General features: G+C 32.6%; 1 protein-coding gene across 2 annotated transcripts in view; it reads left to right on the forward strand.

Moving 5' to 3' along the window:
- The window catches only part of LOC126744077 (diacylglycerol kinase eta), a 764,865-nt gene that overhangs the window by 488,096 nt on the left and 255,516 nt on the right, over window positions 1-21,253 (forward strand). For both annotated transcript variants that reach the window (XM_050451425.1, XM_050451426.1), the window contains exon 9: window positions 6,708-6,882. In XM_050451425.1, coding sequence (XP_050307382.1) covers window positions 6,708-6,882 — 175 coding nt within the window. The remainder of the gene's footprint in view (window positions 1-6,707; window positions 6,883-21,253) is intronic.

Here is a 21,253-nt window from a genome sequence, read left to right on the forward strand (position 1 = left end):
ACTTAAATCGGTTCTTTTCAAAGCCACAAATTATTGTAAAAGAAAATTCGAGAAAAATTAATTGAAACATTCGTATTAATTTTTTTTTAGTCTAAACTTTAGGTTAAGACTAAAATATCGAGATGCGGTTTTTGCAAGCTTGTTTGAGTATCATTCAGTTACTTTTTCATTAAAAAAATCATACCAATCAATGCATTCAATTTTTTGAGAAAAATTACCACTTCTATCGGAATGTTAAGAAAAGCCGTCTGACAGCGACATGTGAAACTAACAAAACTTTGAGTACTAAAACAGTTAAAGCCCAAGAATGGCTCTTTTTAAAAAACACAATTATTGTGTTAAAGTCGACTAAGCCATTTGAAGCCCTTGGCGTGAAAAGGATGCAAGCCACAAAAGCCTTATACCCGACTTTTTTATTTGAAATTACTCGGAAATAAAGGTATTAGCCACATACAGCATATTTTTACGATTGGTCAATAGATGGCGTTACTGTGCTAAAGTGTCGTTTTCACAAAATCTGCTGTGTGATGAAAATTTTCGGTTTAAGGTTTAAGCCGCCATCATGAGTAGCCCACTTGCCGGATGTTCTCGAGAGTTTAAAGAGTTTTCAAGTAGTTCTAGTGAAAAAAATAGCGGTGGATGGAATTCTGACGATAGTGTAAAAGACAGAGACTACGTAGAGAGTGAAAATGAATCCAGTGCATCATCCTGTGAAGAGCAACAGGTATGTATTTGAGGTTATGTGGCTTAAGCCCTTTTACTGAAAATTTCAGTTATGTTATTTTGAAACTTATTTGGCTTATTTTATGGCATATACCTTTTTTCTGAAAATTGTAGCTATGTATTTTTGCCATTATTTTTGTGTATTTTCTTAAAATATATGTAATAATGTTTATGGCAATTCCCTTACGGGAGTATGACATTTTTCACAGGTATAATATTATTTTTTTTACATAACATTTACTTTGTTTGTTATCATCATCCCAATATGTTTGTCAGAGTACTAAAATAACCATATATAGCGGATTTTTTGTTTACAGGAATCCAGAAAAAAACGCCATGCTGAGCTTTCTACCACTAAAAAAAGGAACAAAACTAGATGGCGAAAAAAAAACGTCGAAAGATCTGAATTAAGAAAAATACGTCGAAATCTTGGTTCGCCCTATATAAATAAAAAAGGCAAAAATATTGAAGCCAGAGTCTTAGGTCCACTATGTGGTTGCAACAAAAATTGAAGGATGTTGCTTCAAGGTACAGAAAATAAAATTTTTGACGATTTTTGGAATATTGGCGAATATGACAAGCAAAACGCGTATTTATTTCATAACATAAAGCAGTTTCCAAAAAAACGTTCATCCCCAAGAAAACAAAGAGAGCTGTCTCTTCTCGGAAGTTTAGGTTTCACTATTTTGTGAGGGTCAATGGCTTTGATGTAAAAATATGTAAAAGAGAATTTATTTCCATTCATGGTCTGACGTCTCAGAAGCGATTACAGCTTCTTCACGAACAAATGCTTGAAGGCCTAACCACACCTAAATCAGATCAACGAGAGAAGTTTCTAGTGCGTCATAATAAAATACCGGAGGAGGCCTGCCAGTCAGCTCGAGACCATATTAATATTATTCCAAAATTCACAAGCCATTACAATAGGAAAAAAAATCCTCATAAAACTTACATTAATCATGACCTCAATATATCTTCTTTATACTATAATTATTATAAGCCTTGGTGTGTTGAAAGAAATATAATACCTATAAGTCAGGATAAATACAGACAGATATTTTGTTCTGAATTTAATATAGGATTTAAGCTACCAAGAAGCGATACCTGCAAGATATGCGATGAACTAGATGTAAACATTGAGAATTCTAAAGAAGATGAAGAATCTCTAAAGAAGTTAAAGACAGAAAAGGAGTTGCATTTAAGGCGCGCTGAAGCAATGCAAAATACTTTAAAGGATGAAATAAAAATGGCTGCTTTAAAGGATACATACGTATTATCTTTTAACCTTCAGCAAGCACTTCCTGTACCCTCTTTAACAACTGGTCCTGCTTTTTAGTTAAGGAAGGCATGGGTATATAATCTTGGAGTCCATGACTGTGTGAATGACAAGCGCTATATGTACATGTGGTCTGAGAATACTGGTAAAAGAGGTAGCGATGAGATTTCCAGTATTCTCTTTAAACATTTCAAAGAACAAGAACACCTCCCCAAAAACCTTATTCTATATACAGATAATTGCGGAGGTCAAAATTAGAACTGGGTCTTAATGAGCTTGTGGAAGCAGTTGGTTACAGAAGGTGTATTTGAATCCATAGAGCATAGATACTTAGTAGTGGGGCATACTCATCTTCCATCCGATAGGGCCTTTGCTATGATAGAGAAATATAAAAAGAAGATAAAGGCAGTATATGAACCAGCAGATTGATATGAGGCAGTAAGTAAGTGTAAGAGAACCAATCCGTTTAAAGTTACTGTAATGAAGAGAGAAGACTTCAAATCTTCTTCTATTCAACTCTTCTATTCAACTTCTATTCAAATCTTTAGAAGGAAATATTACAAAAAAAAGCTTACCGATGAAAAAGAAAAAGTTGCATTTAGCAAAATTTGTATCTTTAAGTTTGACAGCGTAAATCCCAACCTTTTAAAGATAAAACATTACTTAAATGAAAATTTTAAAAATGTAAATATTGGAAAAAAAGGTATTACAATGTTTAAAACAAAAATATGGAGCGAATAAAAATAAACCCCAAAAAACTTGATAATTTATCACTTTTGCTACCGTATATACCTGAAGTAAGCCATCATTTTTTTTTGGATATTGGCGCAAAAAAACTGGTTAGTCAAGAAGGGGCATTACCGATGGATATAGAGCATTTGGATGAAGACTACCCATTAAGTGATGACAATTAATTTATTTTTCATTTAACTTTTATGTTTTTTCAGTTTACCTTTATGTTTTCATGTAAAAGGATACAAGTCACATTTTGTTGCAAATAAAATTCCAAAAAAGTAAATCTAGTGATTTTTTTAAACCTTTTTATTGGTATGAGACTATATAAACACCTTACCGTTTTATCTTTAACAACCGAATTCAAATAAAAAGAATTTAATTTTGATTCTGTGGATTAAAAATGATTTTCCAGAGGCGATTTCTCAAAACTCACTGCATGTGGCATATATCGTTTTCACGCCAAGGCCTTCATTTCTAGGATACTGGGTGTTTTTTACAGAAATCCTTGAATACCCCAGAGGACAACTTAAAAGTTTCAGATTGTCCTCTACTTTAAAGTTCAAGTGTGTTTTTGTTAAATTAATATATCGAAATTCATAAAAACTTTACTTTTTTAGATTCAAGGTCGCAGGTACGCCCCCTAGTGGTCATTTTAGAAACTTCCAGATTTTATCTTGGCCGTTTTAGTAATAATATTTTTTACCGCAAGCCTCTGCGTTGAGTACGTTACGAGATCCCGTACCTCGCATTCTTATTTGGCCAACCTGAACAAATGTTAATAAAACAAATAAATTTAATTTTTTTTTACTAATAAATTGACGATTGTGAAATTTTTTTTCCGCAGTAATCGCGTATCGGACAAAAAAAGTCGAGAAATCATTACTATAAAATGAATGGGGATTATAAAAATAGTTTTTGTTTTACGGAAAAGCAGTGGCGTACATAATATTTTTTAAAAATATTTAGTCTACGTTCCTGTACGGACGCTACTGGTTAAATTTAAACTCCTGCATTAAAAAATAGCTGTTGACACTCAGAGGGTGGGTGCTAAATTTCATAAGCATATCTATGAAGTTATTAATATGAAGAAACGATTTTTTTCTTAAGATTTTATTACTTTGTAGCTCAAAAGTTGTTTAGGACATAGCATTATTTAAGCATTTCTTCTTAAAATCACCGAGTATTGACACCCTTAAGAATCAGCATTTTATTCTGTAATACCCTGTATGTACATATTATTAATAAGTCCTACAATATCGATAATATAATGTCAAGAATAAAAAGCTGGAAACCATCGTCGGCGTATTTCCTTAAATCACAAAGCGCATTTCTAAAGTTGAACAGCGTGGGACTTATTATTACTTAAATTCATAATACACTGATAAAAAATATTTAGGTCAATTTGCACCGTGGGATGATAAAAGTCCTTTGTAATAAAAGAAACATCACTACGAGTAACGGTGTAATTGAAATTAGAGAAAACGAGATGCAAGAGCCTTTTATTATGATTTAGAATCTGGATATACTATAAAAGGTTTAAAGAGTTTCTAAATTTATCAGCTGCCAACAACCTCTAACTACCAATAAAGCCAGGTGGTGTGACAACGTGAAAATCAGACACGTTGAAATCCTCTGCGATTTATAGAGCAAAATTTTCAAAAAAACTCATTTCTCAATTGATTTTCGGTAGGGTATATAAGGTCAAAGCATACAGTGCTTTCATTTCAAAACGATCCACCCTTAATAACTTTCTTTCTAAAAAAAAATTTTCTTTCTAATTAAAACTCTTTCTAAAAAAAAAAAAAAAAAAAAAAAAACACGTTTAATTAGATATACAGGAGGACGTTTAATTTATGCATTTACTGAAGTTCTGTCAATCACCTCCTCACATCCAGCTAATCTCACTTTAATATGTCACATGGGAATCCCCATGGTGTGATACGTCATAGTAAGCAGCATAAAATTCTCTATTCAACGGTACCAAAAAAAATGAAATCGGTAAATGTGTAAGCAAATAGTTAGCGAAAATGTCTAGAAATAATGAATATTTTATTTACGCCAAAAAATATAAAAATAGAGTTATCGATGAAGCATGTCAAGTTGAAGTACTAGGACAATTTGCTATGGATCCAACTTTGTCTATACCAAAGGCCGCAAAACTAACAAATATTCCCACTGGTTCCGTACATAAAGTTTAAAAAAAAATAAGTTCTTTCCTTATAAAATTCATATTCTTCATGAACTCGGAGAAGATGATTTTGATAGAAAAATTCAATTTTGTGAAATGATGTGCCAGCGAATTGAAGACGATTCCCATTTATTAAAGAACATTTGCTGCAGTGACGAATCGACCTTTTTTTTAAATGGCCTGATGAACAGACATAACTGTAGATGCTGGGATAATGAAAATCCGCATGTTTTTCGGGAAGGCCATACCCAATATCTGACCAAAAATATAATGTTTGGGCAGGAATTTATGGGAATGAAATAATCGGGCCATTTTTTTTGAAAGAAAATTTGACTGGCGAAATTTATTTAAACTTTTTAGAAAATGCAATATACTCTTCCATCATCCAATTTATGGAAAATCAAGTAGATCAACATGGTGCTATATTACTGAATGAAAAAAATATACATTTTCAGCAGGATAGAGCTCCCGCGCACTACACTTTGGTTCCCATTTGACATATTAAAGTGAGGTTAGCTGGAGGTGAGGAGGTGATTGACAGAACTTCAGTATGCATAATTAAACGACGTGTTTTTTTTTTTTTTTTTTTTTTTTTTTTTTAGAAAGTTATTAAGGGTGGATCGTTTTGAAATGAAAGCACTGTATAACAGCTAAAATTTAAATGTTATAGCAAACAACATTCATCGAAGGCGCAAATCTATGAGAGAATCAGATAAAGTAACTCTGTGACTTGTGTCTTATGTCTCTAGATACGCCAATAAGAACGCTACAGCCCCAAATAGCTAGGATTTCATATGCATCAGAAAAAACTTTGGAACTGTAAACTTTTGGCTTTAATCATGTCTTTGTAATGCAAATAATGTCGCACTCGTGGGCCGTAATGGCAGTAAAACAAATTTTAGTGTTGATGCCATGACCGTTCTGATAAAAACACTTTAACTTATACGTGTAGTTATGCGGTAATAAAGCCAAATTAAGTTTTTTGTAACGACCCTAGGGAATCCATTGAGATAGTTTATGCAGAGATTGTTTTTTTGATTTTCCCTAGGATGCTTTAAGTTTAATTAAGCTGCATCTAATTCACTACGCTGCTTGTATATCTATTTTAATGTAAACTTATTTATGCTTTTACGTATAAAAAAAGTCTAATCACACTGGCCCAAAACATAATTACTAAATTATTATTTAATTTGATTTGCACTGGATTCGCATAAAAATATAGAAATAAAGTAAAAATAAATATATGAAGTGAAATTCCTTTACTATAACTTTATTATTAGCAGGTCAGCTGCATTTATCTTTTTTTTGAAAATTGGAAAGGGTATATTATGACACATCTTTTGAAGGGGCATTAGCTTTAATAGCTAATAGAGTTAACAGAGCTACGGGTTGCCGAGAATTTAAATTTAATTTAAATTAAAATTACATATATTTCACTTTCCTTTTCTATAGTTTACTAATGATAAAAAACAAATCTGCGCAATTTAACACAATTATATTTTAAATCATTTGCACCATTCGCTATTGATCGTAAAAAAATGGAAAATAAAGCACTAATTACTATAGAACGACCTTCACGGAGGGTCAGAAGTCACCAACATATTAATTTTACTATTACCTACATCCCAGATAAGTAGATGTTTCTATAGCTGGCTATTAGACTATTGCGTCTTATGCTTAAGAGTTTAGAATTGTAGGTAGACTGTATTCTTATTTAAACGAGTTCCCACTCAAAAACGAAAATTTTCTTATAAAACTCAAATAAACAATCCGGTCCTTTTCCAGATGGAGCGTGATGGCATTCGAACGCACAATCGCCGTCCCAAAGTTATCGTTGACCCCAGGCCAGCCCGATGGCCAACTCCACATCCAGATAACCCAATATGAGGAAAGCCTTAAGGGCCATTTGCAAAACATTCTACAATCAGACGAAACCTCGGTCATCATTAATTCCGCAAAGGTAGACGAATTTAAATGTATTACTATTGTCTCTTTGCATGTATTATATTGTAGTGTTTATGATGATTAAGTGATTATACCGGGTGGTGCGTCGCCGGGCGGAACATAGGATATCCCATGTAAATTTTATGGGGGTCAATTATTGGCTTCCCTGTACATTTTACAGAACAAATTTAAGATAACTTTTTGAAGAGACCAATCTGGCAAACCCTCGTGCAAAGTTTCAAAAAATTTTAATAAGTGAAATTTAAATTATTCAATTAAATGTAATTGCAAAATTAGCAAATTTTCGGTTCAGGTAAAACCAAACAAGCACCAGTAAAATGAATATTGTGACTGACGTGTGGAAAAGTGTCAATAAATCAGTAACAGTCACTATTTGAAAACAAGTATGAATTATTCAATCGACGAAAAAATAGCCATAATTAAGTGGCATTATGCGGGAAACAGTTTTAGAGCAGTATCTGAAATGTTTTCAGTTTATTTCCCCACCAAGCCTATTCCGTCCATTTCAACTATTAAACGTATTGTCAATAAGTTCGAGTCCAAAAGTACCGTAATAAATAATTGTAAATGTTCAACTCAGGATATCGTAAATAGAGCCGTAGAAAGAGAGAACAGAGATCTTAATATTCTACTGAGTATGGAGGAAAACAAGATGGTTGGTACGAGGGTTCTTGGTCAAGAGGTAAATAGACATCATAGAACGGTATTCCGCACTTCAAAAAAACACAAATATTATTCCTATACATTCGAAAAACATCAAGAGCTGCAGGAAGGAGATGAAGAGCGAAGAATGGCATTTTGTTTTGAAATGATGGAAAGAGCAAAGGATAGGGAGCATAGGAATTTTTTAAGAAATATTTGTTTTACCGATGAATGTACATTTACCTTCAACAATAAACCAAATGTTCAGAATTGCCGGTAGTGGAGCCAAGAAAACGAACATCGATTTGTTCATACTCACAGTATCCCCAAAAAACAAATGTATTCGTGGGAATTATCGGACACCATATTATTATTGGACCCTTTTTATAGCTGAAACCTATTTGGACTTATTTCAAAATTAAATTGGACCCACCTTGGAAGAAGTTGTTCAGGAAGATAAAATGATCTGGTACCAAATGGATGGTTGCCCAGCCCATAATGCCCGTATGGTTAGAGAGTGCTTGGAAAATGCTTTTAACGGCAATATTATTGGTCCACGGTACCGGATACTTTGGCCAGCCAGGTCACCTGATCTTTCACCGAATGACTTCTTTTTGTGTGTCATTTATAAAAGTGTAAAATTTGAGAATCTAAACCAGTTACAAAACGCTATTTCGTTAGAATGTAATACAATTTCCCAATATCAACTTAGTAACGTTAGAAATGAATTTTATGATCGGTCAGGATATTGTTTAGCTGTTAATGGGGGATTGTTTGAACATTTGATTAATTGATGTTTTTACGTAATTCTCTATTATTTTTAAAAAAGTTATTGTATTTTATTTAATTTAATTTAATTTTTCCACACTGAAAAATATTAAGATCTGTTCTCTCTATTGAGTTCTGGTCTCTCTTTTTTCGGATCTATTTTCGATCTTCTGAGTTAAACATTTACAATTATTTATTGCAATGTCTTTGGAATCGAATTTACTACCAATACGTTTAATGGTTGAAATGGACCAGATAGGCTTGATGGGAAAATAAATTGAAAATATTTCAGATACTGCTATTGGTTTAATTAAATTCTAAGTATGATAAAATATTTTTTTAATAATCGATAATAATAATTGTTATTGGTTTAACTTCATCGTTATATTAAATAAAAGTTTAGATAAAAAAGTAATGTTAACGTGTCTTACTTTGAACGTATATATCTGAGATTAATAAAATGAAAAAAAAAACATTTTTTGTATTTGGCTATACGTCAGATTTGACAAAGCCTTATAATAAATTGTTTGCTGGTGGCTGGTGTCTGGTTTTACTTGAACCGAAAATTTGGTAATTTTGCAATTACATTTAATTGAATAATTAAACATTCGCTTATTAACGGTCCAATCCCTTATAGTCAATTGTATAGTTTAGTTGACGTTTAAACTTTTTTCAGCCATGCTTCATTAAGGCGTTTTTAACACGTAATTTTTCATTATCATCATCATGATCATTTTGACAATCACTTACACGTTTAGTATATAAGGCTACTTGTAAGTAGTTTTAGTTTTGTTTGAATCTTCTCACAAAGATGCTAAGATCGTTAGCGAAACACGTGTCGAGAATAAAATAGAACAGTTGTGGTTAGTGGTAAAACTGTTTTGTGATTTTAGGTGCTAAGTCAAATAAAACTAAGGTGTACTTACCAGACCTGTGATTAGACTTTGCCCTCTTCTAATTCATGATTAATAAATTCATAGATTTTCACTTCTTTTACTTATTTGACAGACTTTATATAAACATTTGATAATATCATCTTACAAAAAATAATTTATTATTTTTATAAGTAGATATAGATTTTTATTTTTTTTTACCTTTGATAATGCTACGCATTTTGGAGGACGGTTTATATTCCGTTTTCATTTTTATTTTTTGAAGTTTACAGTTATTAGTTTTGCCGTTATTTTTCTAAAATTTAGTCGCGTGCACATTTGTCAAGGGACCAAATCTCTATAATAATAGTGGATGATGCACTAATGCATGAATAACCACCCAATTACCACTCGCAAAGTACAATTCGACGAATACGAGATACAATTCGGTAAACGCTTGAAAAGTAGTTATTACTATTTCAATCGATAGATGCAATTTAAGTCTCAACCGCAGAATCATTTTAGGATTAAACTGAATAAAGTGAACAACGAATTGCAGGGGATCAGAAAATCCAAATTAGTTAAGCCCCTTGTTATGCAATTTATCACAACTGCGTTTATTACGCTTAAATGAAATTAATTAAATAATTTAGTTGCTATACAACGAAACCTATAAACAAATAATATTTTTATTAGCTTGTAGTTAAAAAATGTAGTCATTTTTAAATAGCGGGTACAGTAACAATTTATTAATACCTATTTTGTTAAGCAAAATCATGGGAATATGATGATAAGCTTTTCTTACATAAATCCTAATTTTATTTTTATTTATTTTATTTTATTTACATCACTTCATAAAAAAAAATTCAATTACTGAATGGGACAAAAAAAAGATTACATAAATCACATTCTAAAGAATAATAAAAGAATAACAACAATTATACAAGAAAAAATAAATTTTATGGTGCACTGTTTAGGAGAAATGCAGTTTTTTAATTTCGGACAAACTTAAGTTAAATATGTTACATTAATCCTGAATAGAATTAAAGATGTTACGTGTCTGCTCATTAGAGAGAATATTTAAATATTCGTTCTAGGTCTAGACAGGTAAAAAACTTTCATCATTTCCAGATGATATGCGGAGCATATGAAGAATTAAATGCTGCAATAAGTCGAGCGAATTAATTTTATCACTGAAAAGATTAAATAAAAATTGCAGATCAGCAGATTTTTTTCTCTTCTTAAGGCTGTAACATTAATAATATCTTATCAGGCTAAAGATATTATTAAAGGTCTGTGCGTTCCTAATGACAAAATCCGGCATTCGGTAACTCTATTTCAACAGATACCAAAAAACCGAAAGCCCTTTTCATTGCCGTTTTTTGTGCTTTAAAATTTGACGTATAAATAGTTTAAATCCAACGTTTCGTCTCTGAGTTATCATCATCAACTTTTATTTTTTATATGGACCAAAAAAAAACTACACCCTGTATATGAGAGTCTATTTAATGGTTATTACAACAATGTATCACACATAACATTTAAAAAAGTTTTATGGTCAAAAAGTCACTTTTCACGAAAATTTGTTGTTTGTGTCATAGTAGGCCATGAAGGATCATTCAAAAAACATTTAGCGCTTACCCATATTAAAAAAAAGAGCAAGTTATTTTTTAATACTTAATAACTCAGAGACTAACAGGGTCCAGTTACAGTGCAAAATGCTTGCACTCTTTGAAAATGTTAAGGTTATAGTATGTAAGCATATCAGTAAGGCAAATTTCTAAACCTTTTAACCGCTTTTTGGCATTAAAAATTTGATCTCGCAGCCATCCCTGACATACTGAGGCAACAGGCCTGGGTTTTGTCTGTTATATCTCTAGGTGGCGTGCAGCTGCATTACTCTAGAACAGTTCGATTTCTGGGAATCAAGTTAGATCCCAAACTCTTCTGGCACGATCATGCAGACACCAGAATGAAGAAGGCCACCTGCGCGCTATGGGCCTGCAGGCGGGCTTTCGGCAATACCTGGGGTCTGTCTCCTAAGATCCTCCACTGGATCTACTCGCACATTGTGAGACCTCTTATCACATACGGGGCTATCGTTTGGTGACCATGTACGGAGAAAGCGAAAATTCGTGCTCAACTGGACAGAGTCCAACGTCTTGCATGTCTCAGCATAACGGGTTCCATGCGGACGGCGCCAACTAGAGCGCTTGAGACTCTGCTGCGCCTTCCGCCTCTGGACCTCGTTGTGCAATTCGAGGCAATGAGGACTGCGTATGAGGCTATGTCCTCGGCGAACTACGTGCTGGCGAAACCGGTCACGCAAAAATTTGGTCACGGGCCATACAGGAATGTCCTCTCCTTCTGATGGGCAGTGACTGCATGGCTCCAGTGACTGTGGACTGCGAGGGATTCGTGACGCACATTGCAGGCAGAAAAAGTGGCAGCATTCCAACAGACCTGCATTGCTGCAGCCATCTGTGTACCAGATGGCTCCAGAATGATTAACAAAGCTGGATCAGAGCTTTGTGGTGGGATCCCACATACCAGTAGGGCATACTCGCTGGGGGAGCACGCCACTGTCTTCCAGGCCAAAGTATTCGCTGTATTAAAATGCGGACAGAAAATCCTAAGCTGCGGACACCGCAATACAGTCGTATCAATATGCTCGGACAGCAGAGCTGCCATTAAGGCTATCACACTCACGCGTGCCAGGTTCAAATACTTGGGTAACACTTTCAGTGTACCGAGTGACTTTAAGTCCTTCAGACCAGAGAACCTTATCGGTTTCTCTAAGGCCGTTGGGCTCTGCTAAACCCCGGTGGGGCATGACGGGTCCATCAGGAGACCTATATGCACAACTGTCTTGGCAGCCCACTGTTTCGACAATTCAATTCAATTCAAATAACATTCTCGGTATCAAGTCACAACAATAACAATTGTAGCTTGTCAAGGAGGCTGTGACTTGCACAATTTGCTTTGTGAGGTTTAACTACTGTCAAATCTTTTTAACGTCATTCGTTGGGCAGTCCCAATAATTTGAGTTCTATATGTATTTTTGCATTTTTTAAAGATTTTGAAAGGTTTAAATATGTTTACCACCCGGGAAAAGGCACGTTGCGTGTTATTATTTAGTGAATGCAAATCAGTTGCGCAGACGAGAAGAAGATTTAGGCTGATTTTTGAAAGGGCTCCACCTTCACGCAAATCTATACTTCATTGGGTACGCCAATTTTCCCAGGAGGGAACAGTTAAAAGAAAAGTTAGAACAAACTTAAATGCACAAGATAATCTGTTGGATGATATTTTGCTGGTAAAAGAAGTGTTGTCCTTAAACAATAACCAAATATCTATTAGGAAGATAGCTCAAACGACAAATATGTCAAAAAGTAAAGTACATAAAATGCTAAAAATAATTAAGTTTAAACCCTACAAAATTCAAACTTTCCAAAAAATAGAAAATCATGCCCTTGCAAAAAGATATTTAATGTGCGAAACAGTACTAGATCTTTTTAGAAATGAGCCGGATACCAATTTAATAATGTCTGATGAGGCAATATTTTACATCAGTGGTCGAGTAAATAAGCATAACTGCCGAATTTGGGGAGATGAAAATCCTCGAGTGTATAACGAATTTGAAAGAGATTCTACTAAGCGTGGTGTGCAGTATCGAAATCTAAAATTTATGGGCCATTTTTTTTTTAAAGCAACAGTGTATGGAAACAATTACACCGATATGCTGGAAACATTTTCTTATCCTCAACTTCAGCAGGATGGAATTTTAGACACGGTCTACTTCCAGCAAGATGATGCACCACCACACTTCTCCAGGGTTGCAAGGGATTCCTTAGATATTACTTTTGGAAACAGATGGATAGGGCGAGCAGGTCCAATCGAGTGGGCACCTTATTCTCCCGATCTAACCATTCCAGATTTTTGTATATGGGGATATGTAAAAGACCGTTGCTACAATCCAACCCCAAGAAATTTGGATGAACACCGCGAATGCTACAAAACGCCTTCGGCAACTTATTTCTCCGTCTACATTTGTGTTCCGAGCAAAATGGGGGTCCTATTCAGCAGCTAGTTTATTAGTAATAAATTAAAATTAATTTCTTCAATTGTTTGTTGTTAAAATTGTTGTAATTTAATACATAGAATAAATACTTTTTATAGACATGGCCATAGCGCAAATTATTTAATTATGATCAAGCTAAAGCGATACATAGGCAATTACCAGAAAATGTTCATCAATCACCGAATATGTCTTCTAGGAAAATTTTCAAAAAGGTGTCATTTACTAAAATTGGCTCTGTAAAAAAAATAATGAATTTAAGACAATTTATACATTTTCGGAAAGGGGATTTAACAGGCTTTCATGTGAAATGAAAAAGTACGGGGTGTTATATTTAAAATTTTTGAGAAATCGGCCTTGAAAATCATCAATTTTTTTCCTCCTATTTCAGGTAAATTTTAAAACTTGGCAACTCTGTCAAAAAAAAATTTATAAGTTTAAGCCTAGAATTAAAATTAACAATTTATCAATCAATGGAACATTTGAATGTGCTGCAGTGGAATGTATTTTTTTCAAAAAACAAATTAATTACCATTTGTATATATAGGCCACCATCTAGCGATTTTAATGTTCTTATGCTACAACTTGAAAGTTTGGTAAAAAAATTTAATGAAAATAAAGAAATTTATATTCTAGGAGATGTTAACATTGAATTATTAATTGATAACGAAAATGGAAGGAATTTATTATCATTGTTAAAGTCATTCAATTTAGTTCAAACCATATACAAAAATACCAGAACAACAAAAACATGTGCAAGTTTGTATAGCCAATATTGTCACCAATGCAGAATATATTGAAACATTGGTATTTGAAAATTTTGAAATTTTTTTGCTTAGAAAATAAACTTTGAAATAGATTGTTCAAATAAAAAAACCTTACAATATAAACCTATCTTTCCACAAGAAAACAAGGCTGATTTTTTGAGTAGTTTAAAGGAGCAGGGTATACTGTTGTAATGTGCAAGATGTAAGTATTCAATGGAATACATTTATGAATAATTTTAACAGCTTGTTTAACCAAAGTTTTTCTCTTAGGCAACTAGGTGGTCGAAGGAAAAAAGAGATATATAAAGATGTAGATATTTTAGAATGTAAGCGTAAACTAGATATTTTATTAGTGTTAAACAACCAGAGTGATAGTTTTAAACAAGCATATAGAGTCAAAAAACTTAAATATGACAGCTTATTAGCTAATGCACGTGCCAAACAATATGAAACCCGAATTATAAACTCGGACAACAAATCAAAATGTATGTGGTCTATTTGCAAGGAAATAAATAACAGTGTGCGAGACAATATTGTTAAATTAGAGGGTGAATCAGAAGAAATTGCAAATATGCATAATAATTTTTTTATTTCTGTTTTTCCAGATCTATTAAGTTCCCTAACTAAAATTCCATTTAAATCTTTAATTGGAAAAAATTCTAGGTCAATGTTTTTAAGTCCCGTTACACCAGAGGAAATTAATGACATAGCGCATAGGTTAAAAAATAAAAATAGCAGTGGAATAAATAAAATCCCTACAAGTATTATTAAAATAGCAACTGCTGAAATCAATAATGTTCTGTGCTATATCATTAACAACTCTTTAAAATATAGAATATTTCCAGAAAATTGAAAAATTGCCCAAATAAATCCATGCTTCAAAAAAGGGGATTCTTATGATTTTATTAATTATAGGCTCATGAGCCTATTACCGGGGTTTTTCGAAGCAGCTATGAGCACAAGATTCATTAATTTCTTTACTTCCAATAACCTGTTTAGTGAAAATCAACACGATTTCTTAAAGGGCAAATCAACAAAAACTGCTATATTTGCATTCATTGTAGAACATTTGGAAAATGATGAAGTTGCTCTTGGAATGCTTTTAAATCTAATCAAAGCGTATGATTATTTGAATAGAAACATATTAATAAAAAAAATAGAGAAATATGGCATAAGGGGAAATGTAATAGAGTGGTTAAAGTCCTACATTAATAACAGAAAACAAATAGTAGAAATATCAAATGATGGGAAAACAGGTTATTTTAAATATGTATTTAATGATATAGGAATTGCACAAGGCAGCATACTTGGTCCGGTATTGTTAAGAGAGTCAAAGCTCACGGCGAGTCCCGCTCAGTCGCAGATATTATTATTATTGTTATTTTTTTTAATATATCACAGAGCAATTATAAAAATTAAATTTAAAAATCACAAATTTTATTTATATTTTAATTTAAGCTTTAATAACTTTTATTTTTTGTCGTTTATTCAATACTGGTTATTTTTTATCTATGGCTTTCTAACAAATCATTTAATTTTTTTATTCTTTTTCTAATATTTTTATTTACTTTAATCCTATCTATAGTGCAATTTATTAAAAAAAAAAGAAATTTAAATTCTGATATTTCACTTTATTGCACAGCAAAACGAAGAACTTAAAAATATACAACAACTAAACTCAATACTAAGTATGAGCATTAATTAATAATTAGAAACAAAAAAAATATTTGAAAAATCCTTAATTCAAGCTCTCTTCCTTGTTCTTGGCTTCTTTTATTTCCTCCATGATCTTCATCCTCTGGAAGCTCCTATTTAGATTCCGAAACTCCTTCCCGATATACTCGTCCGCTTCATCTCTAACTGGCTCCTCTTTCCTCCCCAATATCGGTCTTGGAAATGGCATTTTTGTCCCTAAAATCGGTCTGGGACTAGTAGCAAAAATCGGCTGTCGCACCGTTCTTCTGGAATATCTCGAACATTGCGGCTCCTTCTCGTTAGAATTTTGTGATGACGGTGTCGATCCACTCGATAATTTTGATGGGGTTTTTGGTGGTGGAGTGAAAATTGGTGCATCCGGATCTAATTCTCTAGACATAATTGATTAATTAATAATTTTTCCGGGTTTTATTGAAGAAAAATATTGTGCGTGTACCGCGAATGTGTTTGCCCCTGTCACTGTCAGTGTAAGTGTGAAAGTTTGACACATGACGTTTAAACAAATGTGAACTTGATTCAAAAGGTGCAATTAGAGATCTGCAGTGCAATTAGAGATTTGCAGGATCAAAGATTTCTTTAAGGTTCGTTATGACAATTTGTTTTTAAGGCTTTGCTATGAGAGAGAAAAAAAATTTTTTTTTGCTCAAAAACTAAAATTTTTTACTGAATTTAAAATCCTGCACACATGTTTATGTTGAGAATATTTAGTCTCTTTTTCGATTTTTTGCCATTGTTTTTAAGCCGTATTTTTATTCGGAATGTAACTTTGCTAATATACAGGCTGTTCCAAAGAGGTATTTACAAAATTTCACTAGATATTCCTAAGAATCGATTTTTTTTTAATTTATGAATATTTTTTAACACAACGAATATACTTTAAAAAATTGAATCCAGGGTTTTTTTTGGATGCGAAATCCAAATATGCACACTACTGTGGCCATCAGAGGGCGCTTCACCCTGCACTTCTACTGGTTTAAAATGTTAATTTTTTTTTTAAGTATAGTTTCTTACTTTATTGCAAAAAAAAATTTCTTTATCAATTTTAAACAAAAAAGGCCTGTTTGTTAAAGGTTGCTAAAGTTACCGCGATGATTTGGTTTTTAGATGTTCGATGTCGCAATAGTATCTTCAAATTCAAATTCATAAATAATTTATTTGCCATAAGCAAATTACAGATAATATACATAATATGTTAGAACATTGAAAGACTAGGATCAGTAAACAACAATTTTGTTTGAGTTTAACATGTGCACAGGAGCAAAGGAGGTATTTTGTTTACAAACATATTTATTCTTTGTTGTCAAGTTTACGCACATTTTCAAAAGCGAAAATTTTCAGCTATACAGGGTGTCTCACGACGAATACAAACGAATGATATCTCAGAAACTAATCTTTCAAAAATGTTGAAAATTTGGCAGCATGGCACAGTCGATAGAAGCCATACAACTAAAATATTTTGACAGTTGTGACGTTTCCGGTTATACCGGAAGTAGGTGTCAACTTCGTATTTTAAATGGAACATCCTGTATATTTTTATATTTTTGGTTTCCACGTGAAATTCTAGGTTTATTTTTGTGTATCATGTTATTTACCTAAGTGTAACCGTTTTTGACATATTTTTAATTTCATGTGAAAAAATATGTTTATAAGCCCTAACATAATTACCTTACTACTACTCCCTTTTAGTAGCCTTTATTTATTGGTTAGTTTTGGTTTTATTTTAAAGGAAGGACCACTTTAAAAGACTATTTTAATATTTGGCTAAAAAAAAGATACAGGGGGATCAAAAACTAGCATTAAAAATTAAAATTAAAAAATCACATTTTTTTTTTTAAATAGAAACCCCCTATTTTTATTATTTTTTCATAAAGATAATTAAAAATAAGGTTAACTTTGTATAAGGTTTGTTGGGAAATAACTCAACGACACCCTCATCGAAATGTATTTATTTTTAATTGGTCTATGTTCAACATTTTAAGGACATCGATCCCTAGAATGTTCCCACAGGTCAGAAACTTATCAATTTAAAGTGGTTGCTTTTAAACCTTCAAACTTTTAAAGACAACAAATATAACCCATAAATTGCCATGAAACTGTCAGGCTCTTAGGTCTTAAGCGCGTTTTTAGATCCCTTATTGATGAGTGTTGGAAAAAGATAGTTTATCGCTATGCTTCCCCATTCTTACAACCCATCCCTATTAGCGGTGTGGAACTGTCAGCGGCCACGTCGAAAGCACGAACTTAAAAATATACCTGTGGTGCGATTCTTATTCGCTATTTCGAGACGTCTCCTCTCGATTACTACGATTTCGCGATTCTTATTAGGAAAACCCACGAACTTAAAAATATACCTGGACTGCTAATGCATATGGCCACGATACCCAAAAATGACCACAGCATGGTGGCCGCCATTTTTGTAGTGGTTGTGTCCTTTTGATGTTGGTCACTCTGAAAATTTTTTGAGTTGCCACCAAAAGATATAAAATAACGGTAATGAAGTTGACATTTGACGTGTGAGTATAGCGGATTGCCTAGTTTTTGACGATTTGTAAACGACGCTTGGGTATATCGTCTGGAACAGGCGATGTATCTTTCTCTTTATTTAATACGTGAATATTGTATCACCATCTTTATTTAAAGGCATTTGGTTCAGTTTCTCAAAACCGAATTATTGTGAATTGTCCGTCTGTGTTGTTTATATTAGAATAATATATTGAGTTGTTGACAGAATAATATATTTTTTCTATATAAACCCTTTATAATTACAAACCCTCATAAAATCATCTATATTTTGATTCTTATATATGGTTGTACCTATTAATGTGGAAACACTGTACATGGAAGGAAAGTAAAACTAGTAATAGTAAAAATAGAAAGAAAATAAGTGTTTTAACTGTGTTTTAAGTGTTTTAAATTTGTTAAGTAAATACAAGCAAAAATTTAAATGAATATCATGATTTTCATGATATTAGGATTTATAAGATTCAAGATTATCAGAATGATAAAACAAATATTTTAAAGTGCACGCATCTATTCTAAGTTGATCGAAACTTTGTCTCATTTTAGGTGAGGATTACTTTTTTTCATAAATTTTAACGAAATTCTTAAAGAAGTACCAGAAAAATCACAGATCTAACGTAACTATCTTAAATTCTTACCTATATGTAACTTTCTATTTTGTATTTTTGTAAACATAACCTCTCAAAAACTTAATTGTTTTGTTTCCCTACAGTTGGCACAATTAAAATTTGTCAGAGTGACCAACATCGAAAGGACACAATCACGCAAAATGGCGGCCCCTAGTAGTGGTCATTTACTTTTCATTGAATTGGCCAGGTATATTTATAAGTTCGTGGGAAAACCGAGATAACACGTAACGATTCGAACTGTCATTTCAGTCGTGACCGATGTAGATCCCGAAATGATATCTTAACCTCACATATTCATTGTTTTCTTGATCGGTCTGGCGATTAAGGATAGTTTCCATAAAACTATTAAAATGTCCTTTAAAATTAGAAAGGACCATTTGATTGCCTTTGCAATTTTTTTCGAAGAATATTCGGATTTTGCCAGAGGGCGATTGTCTTGCTCCAATGCCCGCCAGGAATTTAAAAAACTATGGTAAGAACTGGCAAATATCTTAAATTCATTAGGGTATAGAACAAGGACAACTAAAAAGTGGCAAAGGTAACAAAAGTAATTTTTTTTTAGAATTATTTATAACAACATAAGAATAAAGTTAAATTAAAATATATTATGGAGTATAGATGTCTGGAATTTTGAAAAACTATTCAGCATTATTTAGTTAATTTAAATGCGTCCCTGGGAAGATTTATCAAGTTGTGTAATACACAGCATGTGTTAACTAACTTTCCTACAAATTCTGAAGCATATCTTGCCACTCGTTCTTTTAACAAGCATCGGAATCTTGCTTTCAAAACCCCATTTGTTCTTTCAATACAGTTTCTCGCCCTTATATGATTTTGATTGTAATGGGATTCTAAAGAGCCTTCCAAAGGGTTTTGGTGTGGGGTCATTAATACTGGTTCAAGTGGGTAGCCTGAGTCACCCAAGAGCCATGTTCTACTCAGACTCTAACGATATTGTATCAAAAGGAAATTTTTTACCTCAGAATTTCTCCAAATAAATAAGTCATGAGTTGATCCTGGGTAATTGGCATTTATAGACAAAATTTTTAACTCTGAGTGATAACCTTTGCGATTGATATAATTGTGTTCCTCATTATTTGGTTTTAGAATGGCAATTTGAGTGCAATCGATTGCCCCTACAACACCGAGAAACTGGAATTTTTGCATAAAATTCTCGTTCACAATGTTCATCTCTCTTCTTGTTGTAGGAAATTTAATGGTCCTGGCTGTAAGGTTGTCATTAATGGCATTGGTGACCTCATGAACGTATCTATAAGAATTATGTGATTTAATGTTGATATAAACTTAAGGGCAACCAAGACTTTTTGTTGCACTGTAACTCCACTAAGGTATTTTGGTTGCCTTAAGTATGGGGTTAACTCTTCACATAAAAATCTGAAAAGAGCTTTATTTATACGAAATAGCTCTTTAAATCTGGTTTCTAAGAGTTCCTCCAGGTTTAATTCCATCCTTATTCGTCTTCTTTTTTGAGTCTTCTAATTTCTTCTTGATAAACAATATCGCAAAATATTGGTAACATTCTCATAAATATTTGAAACAAAATAAAGCAAATGAATAAAGCAAAATTTAAAAAACTCATAAAAAATAGCGACGGATTATGATTTGAAAGCCGACAGTGACAATTGACAATAATGTGTTGCTACGAATCGACGCCTACGACTCGAGATGAAATGAGAATCACATTTAACTCGAGACCGAATTGTGTCTCGAACGAGATATGTCGATTCGAGACGTGACGTATCGACCAATGAGAATTGCACCACTGGACTGCTAATGCATATGGCCACGATACCCAAAAATGACCACTGCATGGTGGCCGCCATTTTTATAGAGGTTGTTTCCTTTTGATGTTGGTCACTCTGAAAATGTTTAGTGTTGATTCAGTTTCTCAAAACCGAATTATTTTGAATTGTCCGTCTGTGTTGTTTATAATAGAATAATATATTGAGTTATTGACAGAATAATATATTTTTTCTATATAAGCCCTTTATAATTACAAACCCTCATAAAATCATCTATATTTTGATTCTTATATATGGTTGTACCTATTAATGTGGAAACACTGTACATGGAAGAAAAGTAAAACTTAGAAAACTAAGGAAAGTATAGTTATAAGTAAAAGTAAAAATAGAAAGAAAATAAGTATTTTTAACTGAATTTGTTAAGTAAATACAAGTAAAAATTTAAATGAATATCATAATTTTCATGGTATTAGGATTTATAAGATTCAAGATTATCAGAATGATAAAACAATTATTTTAAAGTGCACGCATCTATTCCAAGTTGATTGAAACTTTGTCTCATTTTAGGTGAGGATTACTTTTTTTCATAAATTTTAACGAAATTCTTAAAG

This window comes from Anthonomus grandis, chromosome 13 (assembly GCF_022605725.1).
Source record: "Anthonomus grandis grandis chromosome 13, icAntGran1.3, whole genome shotgun sequence".
Lineage (NCBI taxonomy): Eukaryota > Metazoa > Arthropoda > Insecta > Coleoptera > Curculionidae > Anthonomus > Anthonomus grandis.